Here is a 14817-nt window from a genome sequence, read left to right as displayed (position 1 = left end):
CGCAACATAACTGCAAACACCATAAAACGGCAAAGGAATTATTCTTTCTGTTATTTACATTGTGTTGTTTTACTAGAATTACAACAGGGGGCACGGGTTTACAGGTTTACAAAGCAGCAGAACGGTCTTGTTGAATACCGGTAGTTAATTGATGCTACACAAGAGGGCGCTGTCTCGCTTGGCGTTTTTGTATACATTGTATACTCTTTCAAAATACCGACTGCATGCTTTGTGCCACTTTGAAACTGAATTGCAGGTGCTATTTTCAACAGCATCGATACAATAACAAGATATCCCTTTGTAACAGATTCAGACGACTAATAATAATAATAATAATAATAATAATAATAATAATAATAATAATAATAATAATAATATTTTAGTTTAAAAAAAAAAAAAATCACGACAGAAGTGGAAACGGATATAGATTCTGTCCCTAGTTTGTACAAGTACTAAAGCTATGGTTGTAATTATGGTTGTCCCCAGGCAAGATAAATGTCAGAGATGGGGGCGGTTCTTTTACCTGTCGGGGCGTGGCTTAATTCATAGGGAGGCGTGACTCCCATCCTACCGATGCCCATTTAAACCCTTGATAACGTGCAGCCTCCATCAGTTGTACAAACTGATTTTTTTTTTTTTTTTTTTTTTTTTAAACAATTTTCTTTTTTATCCCCCCTATTGCATTTTGAGCTGGAGTTTTGTGTTAAACCCAGGATGTCTTCTTCTGACAGAGTTGTTTTGGCACTTGGGGGAGCTGGCACTGTTGGATCAGGAATTGTCAAAGCGCTGCTGGACAAAGGTAAGAGATATTCACATCATTTGCACATTGCACTGAAAGGTCAAACCCCTAATTTGACCATTGGCAAAGTATTGAATATGAAGTTTTAATCAATGATTTCATATTGACTAACTAGATGCTACATGTATCAGGACACTCAATATATCTGTACATGGTATAACCCTAAAATAGCATATTAATTCTGTGTACATACTAAGACAGGTATGTCATCAAAGCTAAGTATTATTTATAGTGTTCTTGGTTAACATTAGTAATACTACGAAACCCCAATAGGTACACTGAAGGCACCTGCATAGTTTTTTTTTTTAACAATCCCAAATACAATTCTTTGTCTAGGCAAGAGGCTAGTCCCAATACATTTTCAAAAATCAGTAAACTTGCATTAGAAAAATGTCAGATTTAAAAAGTGGCCATCTCTCAGTCTCAGCACCAATGTGTTGTTTTTTTTTTTTAATTGGTACCAGCATCCTATAGCCTAAAGACTGCGATGCTTCAGCGCTGTGTTTTATAGTACAGTATTTTGGGCTTCATCATCAAGATATGAACAATGGATAATGAGGATGTTAAAATATCCAACCAGTAAATATTGAACGTTAGTTACAGAATGTGTTACATAGCTCACACTGCATACTCTGCAAGCTGCACTGGTAAGATTTGCTTTTGGTCCAGCATTGGGATTTTAACTGGCCTTGGAGTCCGGTCCATTCATCTTATCATGCAGCATTATACCTTTAATTGACAGTTGGTCTGATCTTTGTATATATACACACATTTGTTGAGTCTATTCAACTTTTAATAAGAAAATAATCTATAGTCAAGCACTTGTGTTTTTAAACTGTTCAGTGAACACCTGACAGGTAGATTACTCATGTCAACAGTAATGTGGCTGTGATTGGTGTGTGTATTAGAATTGCACTGTCATCTGTCAGATTACATTTTTATTGCCAAGTTATTATATGATATATGACATGCCCTTAACATAACGTAAGTACAATTAAATGTTGTTACAAGGACACGGTTGGAAGCAGCAGGCTGCAGATTGAAAGCATTCGACAACTGGGTTATGCTCCTTTCACAAAGCTATTCTAGGTGAAGAATTTAAATGTGTCAACTTGATTAATTACTGTGATCCACACAAACACAGCCTACCAGAAAGGTTTTAAAAAAAATCCCACAGTTAATTCATGATAATACCCATGCTTAACAATGAAGAAATTCAAGCTTAACCGTTGGCAGATCACAGCATCATCAATGATAGATTACCAGTATTAGTTCATACCACTTCAATATCATCCACATGTCAAAACATTACAGTTTTACCACTGTAGTACCCATTGTAGTAATGGTGCTATGGTCCTATGTGCTACTGTTACCCTCTAGTAAATACCATTTTATAAGAATAAGTCAGCATTATGAACATTGTTTACAAAATGTAATAGTTTGAGGCTTACCCAGTACCACAATTTTAGACCAGCAGTGTATGTTTAAGTTTAAAACTACCCCTATTCCTAATTTTCCAGCTATCTGAGTAGAAGTCAGATTAATTGCACTGTAAACGCCAAGGTCCATATTCAAAAAATATGAGCTTGCTGATACATGTAGTTGCATAGTCCTGTGTACCTACAGGTAAGGCAGTCTAAAACTGTATCATAGTTAATACAATAACAGTGTTCATAGTGCTGATAAGATAAATTCCTGAGATTTTTCTGAGAGGAATAAAACAAAAGGTAAACGGGAACCATGGTAACAGGAACCATGGTAAAAAACTAGCAAGAAACTTACAACAGCAGGGCTGACAGGTGATTACAGTGCTGTTTTCAGGGCAAATTAAATGTGTTCAATATAGTCGAATAGGGGGATTTATTAACCGATAATTTATTATAACAAAATAAAGTTTTCATTAAATTTGCAATTACCTTCATCTTAGTTTAAACAAAAATACTTGTGCTACCCCCAGTACCGCCTGCCTTTGTGTTCTAGCGCTAACACTGATTTCTTATAACTTTATCTTTATTGTACAAACAGTAGGGAGATTAGAGGTCAAGTGTGGCAGTACTATACTGTTATTATTAACCAGGAAAAACTCATTGAGATTCATCATGACATCTTGACCCAGGACCATCCTGGATAGATTGCTAGAATAAAACCACACATGAACATGAATGCAGTCAGCACTTACATACCTCATATAAAGTGACACTTTACATAATCCTTTTATGCATTAAATATTAAAAAGAAGAAAAAAAAAACTAGCTGAAAGTTATATTTTGCATTTCAATGTTTTTCCATTGATTTATGTGGGGAACATGCATTTGTGTCTTCCATATGTCTACATATAAAGAATATTACTTGAGGTCAACATGCATGAAAGGGTTTAAAAAACAAACAAACAAACACACTTTAAACCGTCAATATGCAATCTGGCAAAGAGTTCTAATCTGTGACGGCTCTAAAACCACGTGTTTCATGAAGTTTAAAAACTTAGGTTAGTCAGGAAGGACTGGTCCCTACACATTAAACCCATTCCTGGCTTATGGGAAAAATATAAATAGTCTGGTTAACTTACCCCTTTTGCAATTGATTAATTCCCTCTGCCTCCCTAACTCCACCCTTGTAGCTACCCCTGGTACTGCCTGTTATGGGTATACTGTGGTGGAGACTGGTGGCAGTTCATTTCTGTACCTCATATAATCAAAAAAGTAATTACTCAAATGTCTGTGTTGTGGGGTTTTGTCCTGATCGACTGGACTCATGTTACTTACATGTATGTCTTTCTAAAAACATACAGATCTGAATCCCTCACACATGAGAAGTCGAGTTTTTGTGGCATACTTTAGAATGAGACAATTGCCTTATTTCATTGAAACAAGCATCAACATATATACTTGTATTACATTATGCTGTAAATAAAACTACTGTTCCGACCACCAAGGTTTTTAAATTGTAAGTCTTGTTGTGTGATTTATGTACTTGCCATGAAGTTACAAGACTGATAGTGCTGGAGACTGACCTTAATATATGCTATGTTAAGATCTGCACCATAAAACTTGACTGTAAAAATAGATATAATCTTACTGGATTATCACACTGCATTTACTGCCTATAGTTCAGTCTGCCACAGAATGTTAATCAAAGGTCAAAGATAGTGCTTACTGGCTTTTTCAACAGCTCTTTTCTAGAATTCAAGGTCTGACTCTCGTCGCGCCACGTCTTGCATACGGATGCTCTTTGGGTCTCTGTGGAAGGAACACAATCAGTCTTCCTTGCATTCTTAATCAGAGCTGACAGAGAGTTCAAACCGACTGGATCTTCTTTGTGCAGCCCATGGATTCAAAACAGGGCTAAAATTGGTTTCCCAGTAGCAAATGGAAGCAAGGCTTAATGAACTTTGCCCTTCAACTTTGTCAGGACTATTCCAATTTCCCTTTAATCCAATTTATTTAAAAAATATTGATGCTTTATCTAAACCTGTGTTTTAGCATCTGATTGCTTCTTGGTTGAACCCATTGTTTTAGCTTGACCTGGTCAATTATTGGTGCCTTCTTTACTAAACTCATTAAAATTCCCTTTACCATGACTTTCTTTAATTTCTAAATTCCTTTCTTTAAATTTCTCTGTATGCTGATATTGTCTTTTTTGTAATGAGGTGAGAGCTGTCAGCTGTATGGCTTTCAAAGTAGTATTGAAAATCCTACCTTGCACCACTTTGCTGGTGTGTGTTTGGTTTGGCATTAAATGCCATGACTAATACCCAAGTTACACTACCTACATAATGCATTATGTAGGATAAAAGCCTGATCCAGTGATACATCACCCCGCCACAACTAGAAATTTACAATTAGGGCTGTTATTATAATATAAAAGAGTGACATATAGTACCGATGGAGAAATAGGATGACAGACTGGCACCCCAAAAATATATAATACTCTTTAACATATCCTAAATGTTAATACCGAGTTTCATCACAACTGGATAAGCGGGTTTCCACTGTCACTGAATTGAAGTCTCTTTTAGTATTTCTTAATTCAACAGTATGAAGTGTTTAGTTGTGGATAGTATTCCAGAGGTATGGAAAAATGATAATTTTGTGATATAATGTATGATATACACCAGATATACCTATGATATATAAAAGTGTATTATACACCTCCACTCTCTGTCACTAGATAATAAGCCACAGCAGATATCAGAAATACTATATTTATTTCTATATAAAAAGCAACCTTTGTAACATCCAGGTAGGCTACAAGTGGGACCACATACGGGTCCAATTTGATTTTGTTCCGGAGGTATGAGCAGTGGTTTGGAATCATGCTGCATGCTCGTGCTGAAATGTGCTAGGCAAGCTAGTTTCATAAGCCTTCCCACTTTCCAGAGAGAGCAATAAGGCTACATTGTAGATGTGTGTATTACAAGCCCCAGACTGTATTAAGGTTTAGCTGAATGAATAAAGCAGGATCAAATTAGCCTCGGAAGCATCCCCAGGCACTCAATTTAGATGATCCATTTATGACAAGGTAACTTAAATTTAGCAAGCTATGAAATCCCTTGGCAAAATAAGCAACCAGGTGGATCATATAAAGCATCTTCTTTGGACTTCAGAATCAGCCTCCCCTGATGTTTGGTTTTGATAATATGACAAGTACAATGTATATGTAACAGGGCAGAGGCTGGTCGCAAATCAGCAACCCCACACACCACAAACAAGCATCTTAACCACTACGCGAAAGATTTATCTTTATCTCCTCACTGATACAATGGCAGTGCATAACACAACACTGCCTGTTACATATGGAAAATGTTTAAACAACAAATCAAACAGCTGCATTCAAAGAATTACTTTCCTTAGATCATTTGGAACACTTTTTTTGTGTTACAAGGGGAGCTTAAGTTTAGGGGGAGCATTTAACAAATAGTCATGGTACATTTACTTAGTCTAGAAAAAAGGAGAAAACGATGGGGATAAGTAGCATGCTTCAGTTACATCGTTTATAAAACTAGCTGACCACAATTATGTCATTTCAAACACCTTTTCCAAAGCAATATAGGACTAGTTAATAGTAATTTGTATCATGCTTGAACCTAAAGGTGGCTTTAAAAGTTGGATGTACAAATCATCAAATGTTAAATCACAATAACATAATGGGATATTAAACGGGTAGGCAATTCAATAAAGGAAAATATAGATGATGAAGCATCCCCTTTACCAGCAACCAATTAAAAGGATTTATCATCCCAACTCAACGGTTATGGTTATTTCCACTTGAAATCATATGATTAATTTTGTTTGCTCCCTGGAATGTCTTTGTAATTTAAAACTGTTGATAAGAGTTTTTACTGGAAGCAAGAATAAATAACAAGCACAAACAAACAATGAGAACTATTCATGAGGCAACCTCCATAACAAAGAAACTATCAGAGGTCAAACAAACTTAGCTGCCAGCAGCCTTCTGAAACTAACATGGTGCCAACCTAGCAGCTTCTCTCATCTCCTTCCAATCTACTTACCTATATTTGAAGTACTTGTAAGTGGTGCCAGGTTATGTTGTTCCAATATTAAGATTCATTCTTTTTTTCTACAGCTGCCTCTAACCGTTATGTTTGCTTTGATATATTTTTGTTTTTACCTCTAATGTGCTTTGTCTATGATTGCTAAGCAATCTGTGACAATGTAGCTTTGCAACTCTTTTAAACTTACCACAGACACAGAACCAAACAAAAGGCACCCAGCTACAGAGAAAATCTAATAATTATCAGTATTGAAGCAACATGTAAATATAGGAGACAGTTAAACCTCATAAACAACAAGCTAAGTATGTATTGGAATGGGTCCGAGCAGATGACCCTGCATACGTTAAATACATTTCTTGAGCACTATGCAAAAGTCAGACTCGGTGTTCATGGTTTTAGAGCTTTTAACCTCATCTCATACGTCAGAATCCATAATGGCAGTGCATCACACAACACTGCCTGTTCCATTCTTCCCTTCTTTAACCTCAACACTCTTTGTGGGGTCAAGACACCAATTTAACAGGGAGGAGGCTGGGCATTAACCAATGACCTTGCACACCACAAGGGAGGGTCTTAATCACTATGCAAAAAAGCTGGGCTCATCTGCATTAGTGGTTATAGAGCTTTAATCTCATCTCGCTGACAGGCGGTCATAACAGTGGGCAGGATGTGATGAGACCGAAACAGAAAATGACACCCAATGCCAGGAAGAATGTATTAGTTCAGATTTAATTGCTTTGTACACCTCAATCCTGAATCAAATGTCAGTTGTTTATCTGTGTAGATATTTGTGTAGATACATATGTCACCCTGTTGGTATCGTTATCATTTGAAACGTCGATTCACACCCATGCTTTATGCCTGTCTAGGTTTCCGTGTGGCTGTGATCTCCAGGGATGGAAACAGACTTGAAAAGCTGCAGAACTTCGTCACCCCTTCCACCAAAGACCGTCTCTATACACTGGTAGGAGATGTGGGTAAGATCACTTACTTCAGTATTGTACATCCCAGTGAAAATGACTGTAACAACCGTTAGCACAGGGTGCCCAAAAGGAAGCTCATTCTCAGCTGTCTGTTCCAATAGGGACTGAGGAAGGAGCCGAAGCAGCTAAAACCAGCCTGCTGAAGAGTGTGGGCAAGGTGACTGACATCGTGTCATCACTGGGCTTCAGCTGGTGGCAGGGGGGCCCTCCCCACACACAGACGCTCAAGGAGCTTCATCAGGTGAGTCTGGGGGAACGAGCAAACCATGCACTCAGCTGCATTGCTTTGTGTATCCTGTATCATAGCAGGATAACAGGATCTCTCAGTTATTGAGCGTGGTCAAAGCATGTCACAGGATTCAAAGCATGTCACTGATTTGGTTGATTAGAGATGGGAATGAAGGGGTTGGGACAACTCAGGTAAAATGACTTAGGAAATGTTAGACTAACTGAAGCATTTTATTTTTAACTTTTGAAATGATTAATTGTTAGGGGCGGGGTGGCATGTAAATGAAAACTTACAGCAGTAAGACTATTCTTATTTTAGGTACTGGAAACTCTTCTCTTGAGCACATTTACTTCCTGGAAAGCTTTTTTCCCATTGGTGAAAGACAGTGCCAGTGGAACATACACCTTCATTACTGGTGAGTATTTCATATAGTGTTAACGGTACTTCAGTTTTCCTTACCAAATGACCTTTAACGGCAATGCAATATTTCTGTATTATAGTAATGCAGCAAAAGTGGCTATTGGTAAAATGTTCAGCTCAGCTGACGTTTAAACTGGAAAATGAAAAAAAAAAAAAGCAGGAATGTCGGAAAACCACAGCATTAGCAATGTACTACTGTAGCCTTGTTAGTGCCACCCCACCATTGCCTCTTTGTAAAAATAATAATAATAATGTACATGATCATTCTGTGCCCTTATAAACATATCCTATAGAAATATTAAGAAAATATCCTTTAGAAATCTATTACTGTCAGCCATAGAAATCTATGGAGACCATAGTAATATGTTGACTCTTCAGAAATCAACAGTCTGGAATATAGAACTAGTTGAAAACTGGTTGATAATATTAGAGTATTTAAATGCTTGACAAGCCAAGCTTGGGTGTCTGTGTTTGGTATGGATAGCAGTAGAACAATGCCACATGTGTGCCTGTTTGGATTTCAGTTGTGTTGTTCTTTTTGAAGGTGGTGCTGGAGAGCGGTTGCTGATGCCAGGGACTGGATTTCTCACTCTGGGGGCAGCAGGGGCTTTGGCATTCTGCCAGGTAATCAGGGAGGAGTACCCTGATGTGCCATGCAAACTGAATGAGGTGAACCATCTTTCTGATTCCTGAACTAACAGGATATTTATTATTATTATTATTATTATTATTATTATTATTATTTATTATTATTATTATTTAGACAGTAGACTGTGCTCACCTTGTCAACAAAACCTTACTCATAGCATTAGCGTTATAGATACAGCCTTTGGTACAGTGGCCCTGAAATACTGTACAGAAGCAATTAAACATTACATGCAAAAATATGGCTGTGAGAAATCGTCAGTCTTCACTGGGGTTTTCAAAGGAGCATCGCATTGGCTTAGGCGCTCCTGTGGTTTAGGTAGGCAGATCTAGCAGGGTCGGTTTTCCCTTCTGGCCAGGCACCTCTAGGGCATTTAAGTTGGGGAGAAAACCTACCTAAGTTGAATGTGGCAATTTAAAGAACTGATAAAAAAAAATATCCCTTAAAACTAAGTGCTTGAAAAAACTTGAACACTCACCACAACAGTTTTAAATAAATGTGTTAATCATGAAACATGAAGGTCACCGTGAACTGGGGGAATGAGACTGACTGCTCATTTGCCAGAATAGTCAACTAGTAGCCACTTTAAAAAGACATTGTTAATGTCTGCTGCTCTTTGTGTGTATGTACAGTTTTATAACACTTCACTTTATCTTAAAACTGCTTGAATTTTATTAAAATGTCACTTGTATGTAAATATAACAGCAACTGCACTTCTGTTCATCTGAACCTGTACACTTCACAACACCTTCCGTTTCAGTTCAAACAGCTGAATACAATGCAAATATTGACATTGCTACATTATACTAAGTTGAGATACTTTAACCCAAGAAACGATGTCAACTAGTACCACTCACACTGACCTACCCCCTCCAGGCATTCCACTACTTCCAGTTGAATTGAATACTGCACAGTGCTTTGCTTCTAAAACAAAATGGATGGAAATGCATTCATTGTAAATAGAAATGTTGATGCTTCTTTACCATATTGAACTTGTGTAAATATTTTGAAAAGTCTGTTAAGGTCAATTTACTCAATATTTTCTTTCAGAGACAGCTTTCTTTTTTGACTTTCCATGGGAACCAAACCCAGATAGTTAACCAAACAGAACATTCTCTGTCTCCTCCCTGGGAAGAGAAGCACACTCACTCACTTTCAGATGCCAGTGAGGTCAGATTTAAACCCACACCTTCCTGGGCAAAGCGCCAGTCCTTGCATTGTCTTCAGAGTCAGCGTTTATTGCTCGGATAAGCAGACAGATTTTCACCCACTTCAGTATTCCCCCAATTACCCAGACAATACTTTATGGTCACAAATTATTAGATTTCAGAGATACCAACAGACTGAAATACCTTCGGTTTTGTGCGTCAACACCAAGAATTAGCTTACCTCGCACAAAAAAGTGCACACCCCTTGAGAAACTTAAGGCAAAGATACTGCAGTTGAGCAAATTCAAACACTGTTTTCACAGTACACATTTACATACTAATAGGGCATTCGATCCTGCATGGTGAAAGTGCATTCACTTTCTATTTTTTTTAATAACAAAAATGTTTTCACACTGTACTACTGTATTTTTCCTCCAGAACAATAGATATACATTACAACCTTTCTAATCCATCCCCTCTACAAACCTGTATAATTTGGCATCGTGTTTGGGTTCCGACCAGATCCCTAGTGAAATTAATGTCGTGATCCCCTATCAGTTCTGCATGATTTCTAAATGTTGTCTGCCTAAAATCAATGTAAATCTGACTGTGCAGTCTGGCACAAAGTGATGTGATTTTTCTGTTCTTAGTTTTTACTAAGCATCAACCAGTCACTCCTTTGATGCCATTTTCTTGCACGATGATATGAAAAGCACATTCCATGTGATGTTTTGAGTTGCACTTTTGAAACCCTTTCTCATTGCCGTGTTATACATTGGCCATAGTCCTACGTTATTTACCACTTTTCATTACCTGTCAGAAAAAGAAACCATTCCAGGTTACAAGTTACTGAAAAAATGTAACCAGATGATATTAACGCTTTACATCTAATGTGTAACTCCAACACTGTTGTGCAAGGGTATCTTGATCTTTCCTTTGGATGCTGGGATCTCAGCTTCACATTGCTGCTTTGTGTGTCCCTGCTAGGTGAAGGTAAACATGGGAGTCGCCACTGCAGAGAGGATGGGACCAGGTTACATCAACCACCTGGACCTGGGCGAGGCGGTGGCATCTCTGGTGGAGAAGAGGAACACCTCACACAAAGTGTTCAGCATCAGCTCCCCTGCTGACCTCAAGACCGTCTTCCTGGAGGAGAAAATCTAATTGTCCTGCCAGAGACTGAATATGAATGCCCTTTAGCAGTGGCACTTCTGCAAACACCATATGCAGTACATTACATTGTAGAGCTATTGCAGACATGCTGCAGGAACCATAGTGAGAACCAGTAGTTGTTCTGTAACCATAGATAAATTGTGGCTTTATAATATAACCCCCGCCCCTCCGCCCCCTCAGTTTCCCTAAGAAAAGGCATTTGTTGCCACTTGTCTGGTGTTTTCATTGAAAATATAGCAAATACAAAAGTACACTCCCTTTTTATTTCACCATCTAACATTAAAAAAAAAAATGAAATACTGAAAACCAGGAATTCATGAAAAGAACATGCATTTACAATTATTACCGTGAATAAACTGAATCTGTGAATGATTTGCATTGTGAAGAAAATAAGGGGGTACTGCAGTTCGCTTTATCTGAGACCCACATGGTGAGGTTTATTGAGTTTACTTTTCTAAAATTTAAAACTGCCCTTTGATGTTAAACAAAACTTCCATAATGGATACATAAAATTACTGACTTATAGTTCCAGAATCAAACTGGGCCAAATCCAAAATATTTGTGTGAGTGTCTGCATGTGTGCATCTTTTTCGCACCACAGATATACCAGACAGGGCATACTGCCTTCAAACCACAGCTTAAGGGATTTTTTTTTTTTTTAGAGCACTAACATGTGGATTATATACAAACTGACACAAGAGGCTTACCAAAAATGAAAAAGTAGGTTACAATAACTGGTCATTTGCTTTCACCTTTTTCTCAAAAAGGTTATTTTAATACCAATAGATTACTGAATGAGGTCCAGTGTTGTCTTATTTCTACACCTGTCCAAACTAATGTGGCAGCGCTAACCGTGCATTAAACAAAACACGTAGGAGTTGTGTTTGAGTGACCCAGTGATTTTGGACAGAAATAGTCCAGCTTCGTTGTATTGGTTTGGTCTCTTCTCCCCTGTGTGAGCTATTTATAACAGGCTATATCAATTGACTTGCCTTTTTGTTTTGTTTGCCTGCCATGATATTTGTTTGCAGGAATTTGATTTATGACAATGAAAGACAGCTAAGCCTATTTTGTAACAAATCACAGTGTGTTAACAAACATCCTTTCCCAAAATGTCCTTTATATATGCCTGTGTACACAGTGAGACACCCACAGCACTAATTTGACACTCTAAAGTATGAGGGTATTTGTAGATTTGCTGAACTGCCAATCTATCAATTCCGAGTCATGGATGTTTTCAAGACACACTCTGAAGAATAGTTTGAAATTACAAAACAATGCTGGACGTTAGATTCTACTTTCCTTCCAGCGTTACAGGCCTGTTTATTTATATTAGGCTGTGCCTTAAATTTGCTCTCTGTAAAGAAACCTCCCTTTACTGTCCCACTATGCCACAGCTGGATTTTTAAAAACTTTGTGTGATAGAATGCAAATAGCAATATCAAAATTACTAATGGCAGACAGACTAACCTTTGATTTATTTTTTATTTTAATTTTTTTATAATATCTGTAATTTCTTCTTCGACTTCAAGATCGGTCCCCCTACTGGTCATTCCATGCATTGTCCCTAGATTATGGATTATAGATTCAATTTAAAATGTATACCAACACAACAATTACTAAATGAAAGTGCTGGGACACAAGGGAGTTTGTGGCTACAGACACCTGTTATAACAGTGGTTTGTAAAAGTGTTGGAAACATTAGATAATAATAAAACATTTTCATTAAAGATCTATGGAATGATGATCAGGGCAAGGAGAAACAGTAGCTCCAGTCTATGGCATGCTAAGGGTTAAAGTTCATTCTATATTTAGATGACATCATTCATATCATATTAAACATCAGTTATTGCTAGGTGTGCCACACTTAATTAAGTTTAGAAAACAAGGGCCACTATTTTTGTTACACTTTTTAGCAGTAACAGTTCCAGTATTTAGTTTACTAGAGCATAAGGACATAAAAGCTATGAATGCATGCTAAGTTATCCCCAGTCCTTACAGTCTCAGATTGGTAACCTCAGTTATTTTGTTAGTTCATTGCTTTAGCTGTGCAGTAACCGTGTGTCAAAGCTAACCTATTCATCACAAGTAAATCAGACCAGGCATGCAGACACTTGTTGATGTCTATTGTGTGTATTAAACCAGTAGAATAGTTTTATATTGTGGCTCTGTGATAGCAAGGGTCATCTGTTACAGGTGAATCTATAGGTACATTCTCCTCCATATGTTTCTGTGTAAGCTGCATTTAGTATTCAAGATAAGTGCTTGTCTTTTGCGATGTAACTACAGTAAATACATTTCATGCTTCCTTAAATCACTTTAAAGTGCACATTTTAAGACATTCTATTTGTAAAGAAACAAAACTGTTTTATGTTTTGCATCTTCAATAAAAGCCAGTACCCTATTCCAGTGATTCTCTGTTCAGTTGGGGCACCCTTAAAAATGCCTTTGACCTAATAAATAATACATTGTCATTATCTATACAGTAATCTATAGAGGTCATTGAATACACATGAAATATATGAATACATTAATAACAAATGCACTATTGCCATTGCCCCCAGACCAACATTTTTGAGCACCTGCCCTACTCATACCACTCAAATTATGAGTGACCCACACACATTTAAAACCACTGATTGTTATTCACAAATACCTTTTCAAAACATGATGACCATGCATTATTTAGGTAGTGTGAAAAAGTGATAAGCTTACAAGTAACCAAGAAGCATAAAGGGTAGGCCTATTTCTCAGGATTAATAGTTGTGTTTCTAATCTTAAGGAGGCCTCATTTAATACAAAAATACGTACCACACATATTGTCATTTTGACACCTGGCACACAGGGTGATTGACACCAGAAGTCTGACCGGTTATATGACATGGGGAAGAATGATCTCTAACAGACCACAAGTTAGATTCAGTTAATTACAATTCATATTTTAACCTAATGCATAAACATCATTAGTATTTGAAACAGGTGAAATACATTTCCGCCATCATAATGAATGGCACATATGCAGATTTTTTTTTTATTTTGTTAACATTCAGCACAAAGTTTAAGAAGAGTACTCAAAAGGCAAACATTTGCTGCTCATACTCAAGATTTTAATTTTTTTATGTATTTCATTTGAAATCATCTTTATAACAAATGCTGGCAGCATGTCACTGGTTCATGCCAATGCTGACAAGGTCGCAAAAGTGCTGAGAAAAACTGAGCTCAGAGTACATTTTCATCCGTGTTCTATTCGTGATAAATATCCACTGCTGAAAATGCAATTATAGAAAAAAATTACTTTATTGCTTATTTAAATTTGGGGTGGGGTAATCAAATGATAGCCACATTGTGGTGGGAATGTGTGGACTTGTTTTTCTGACAGCTTTGTCTGAACTCTCTTTTAACTGTCATACTGTTCTTATTAAAGGTGTCGTGGAAAGAAAAACAGCAGAGCGATTAGCAACAACCTCGGGATCAGGGTTGCATGCTAGCGGTCTTCCTTGGGCTGAGTCAGTCGAGTCATTTACAGCACGCTGGCACATAGACTCTGGTTGGCCACAAAAGGAATCATTCACTTCCAAAACTTATAAGGATCTGTAACCTCCAAACTGTGCAGTTAGTTATTGGTTGTAAACTACTGCATTGCCTAAAATGGTTTTAGCTAACAAAACGATTCCATCCATCTTATCTGTCGCTCATGTCCTTTAGCTTCACAGAAATCTCAAATGTGCAGTTTTGAAAGAAACACACATACAAATGAAAATACTTGTCTTGCACTATCCTGGTAATTTCACCTGGAGAGTGAAAATGTCCCCACCCTTTAACCACCACTTTTTCTGTCATGAACCATCCCGGTGCTTCCCTTTTTTAATGATCGACATGATTTGCAGCCAGTGACATGCTTTGACCC

General features: G+C 37.4%; 1 protein-coding gene across 1 annotated transcript; it reads left to right on the top strand.

The window, feature by feature from the left end:
• Window positions 1–427: 427 nt before the first annotated feature.
• LOC121326293 lies at window positions 428–13314 on the top strand. The gene is made up of 6 exons (XM_041269544.1): window positions 428–799; window positions 7181–7288; window positions 7396–7535; window positions 7842–7938; window positions 8488–8612; window positions 10725–13314. Exons 1-6 carry the CDS (start codon window positions 715–717, stop codon window positions 10899–10901), a joined length of 732 nt encoding a protein of 243 aa, XP_041125478.1. The 5' UTR covers window positions 428–714; the 3' UTR covers window positions 10902–13314.
• Window positions 13315–14817: the final 1503 nt, after the last annotated feature.

Source organism: Polyodon spathula, chromosome 13, assembly GCF_017654505.1.
Source record: "Polyodon spathula isolate WHYD16114869_AA chromosome 13, ASM1765450v1, whole genome shotgun sequence".
NCBI classification, from domain to species: domain Eukaryota; kingdom Metazoa; phylum Chordata; class Actinopteri; order Acipenseriformes; family Polyodontidae; genus Polyodon; species Polyodon spathula.
Note: the sequence above shows the minus strand (reverse complement) of the source record. Positions and strands in the feature narration are given on the sequence as shown.

Coding starts and splice junctions, on each gene's coding strand:
- LOC121326293 (XM_041269544.1), top strand. CDS start 715: ATGTCTTCTTCTGACAGAGTTGTTTTGGCACTTGGGGGAGCTGGCACT. Junction 7,536..7,841: donor CGCTCAAGGAGCTTCATCAG/GTGAGTCTGGGG, acceptor TTCTTATTTTAG/GTACTGGAAACTCTTCTCTT. Junction 8,613..10,724: donor TGCCATGCAAACTGAATGAG/GTGAACCATCTT, acceptor TGTCCCTGCTAG/GTGAAGGTAAACATGGGAGT.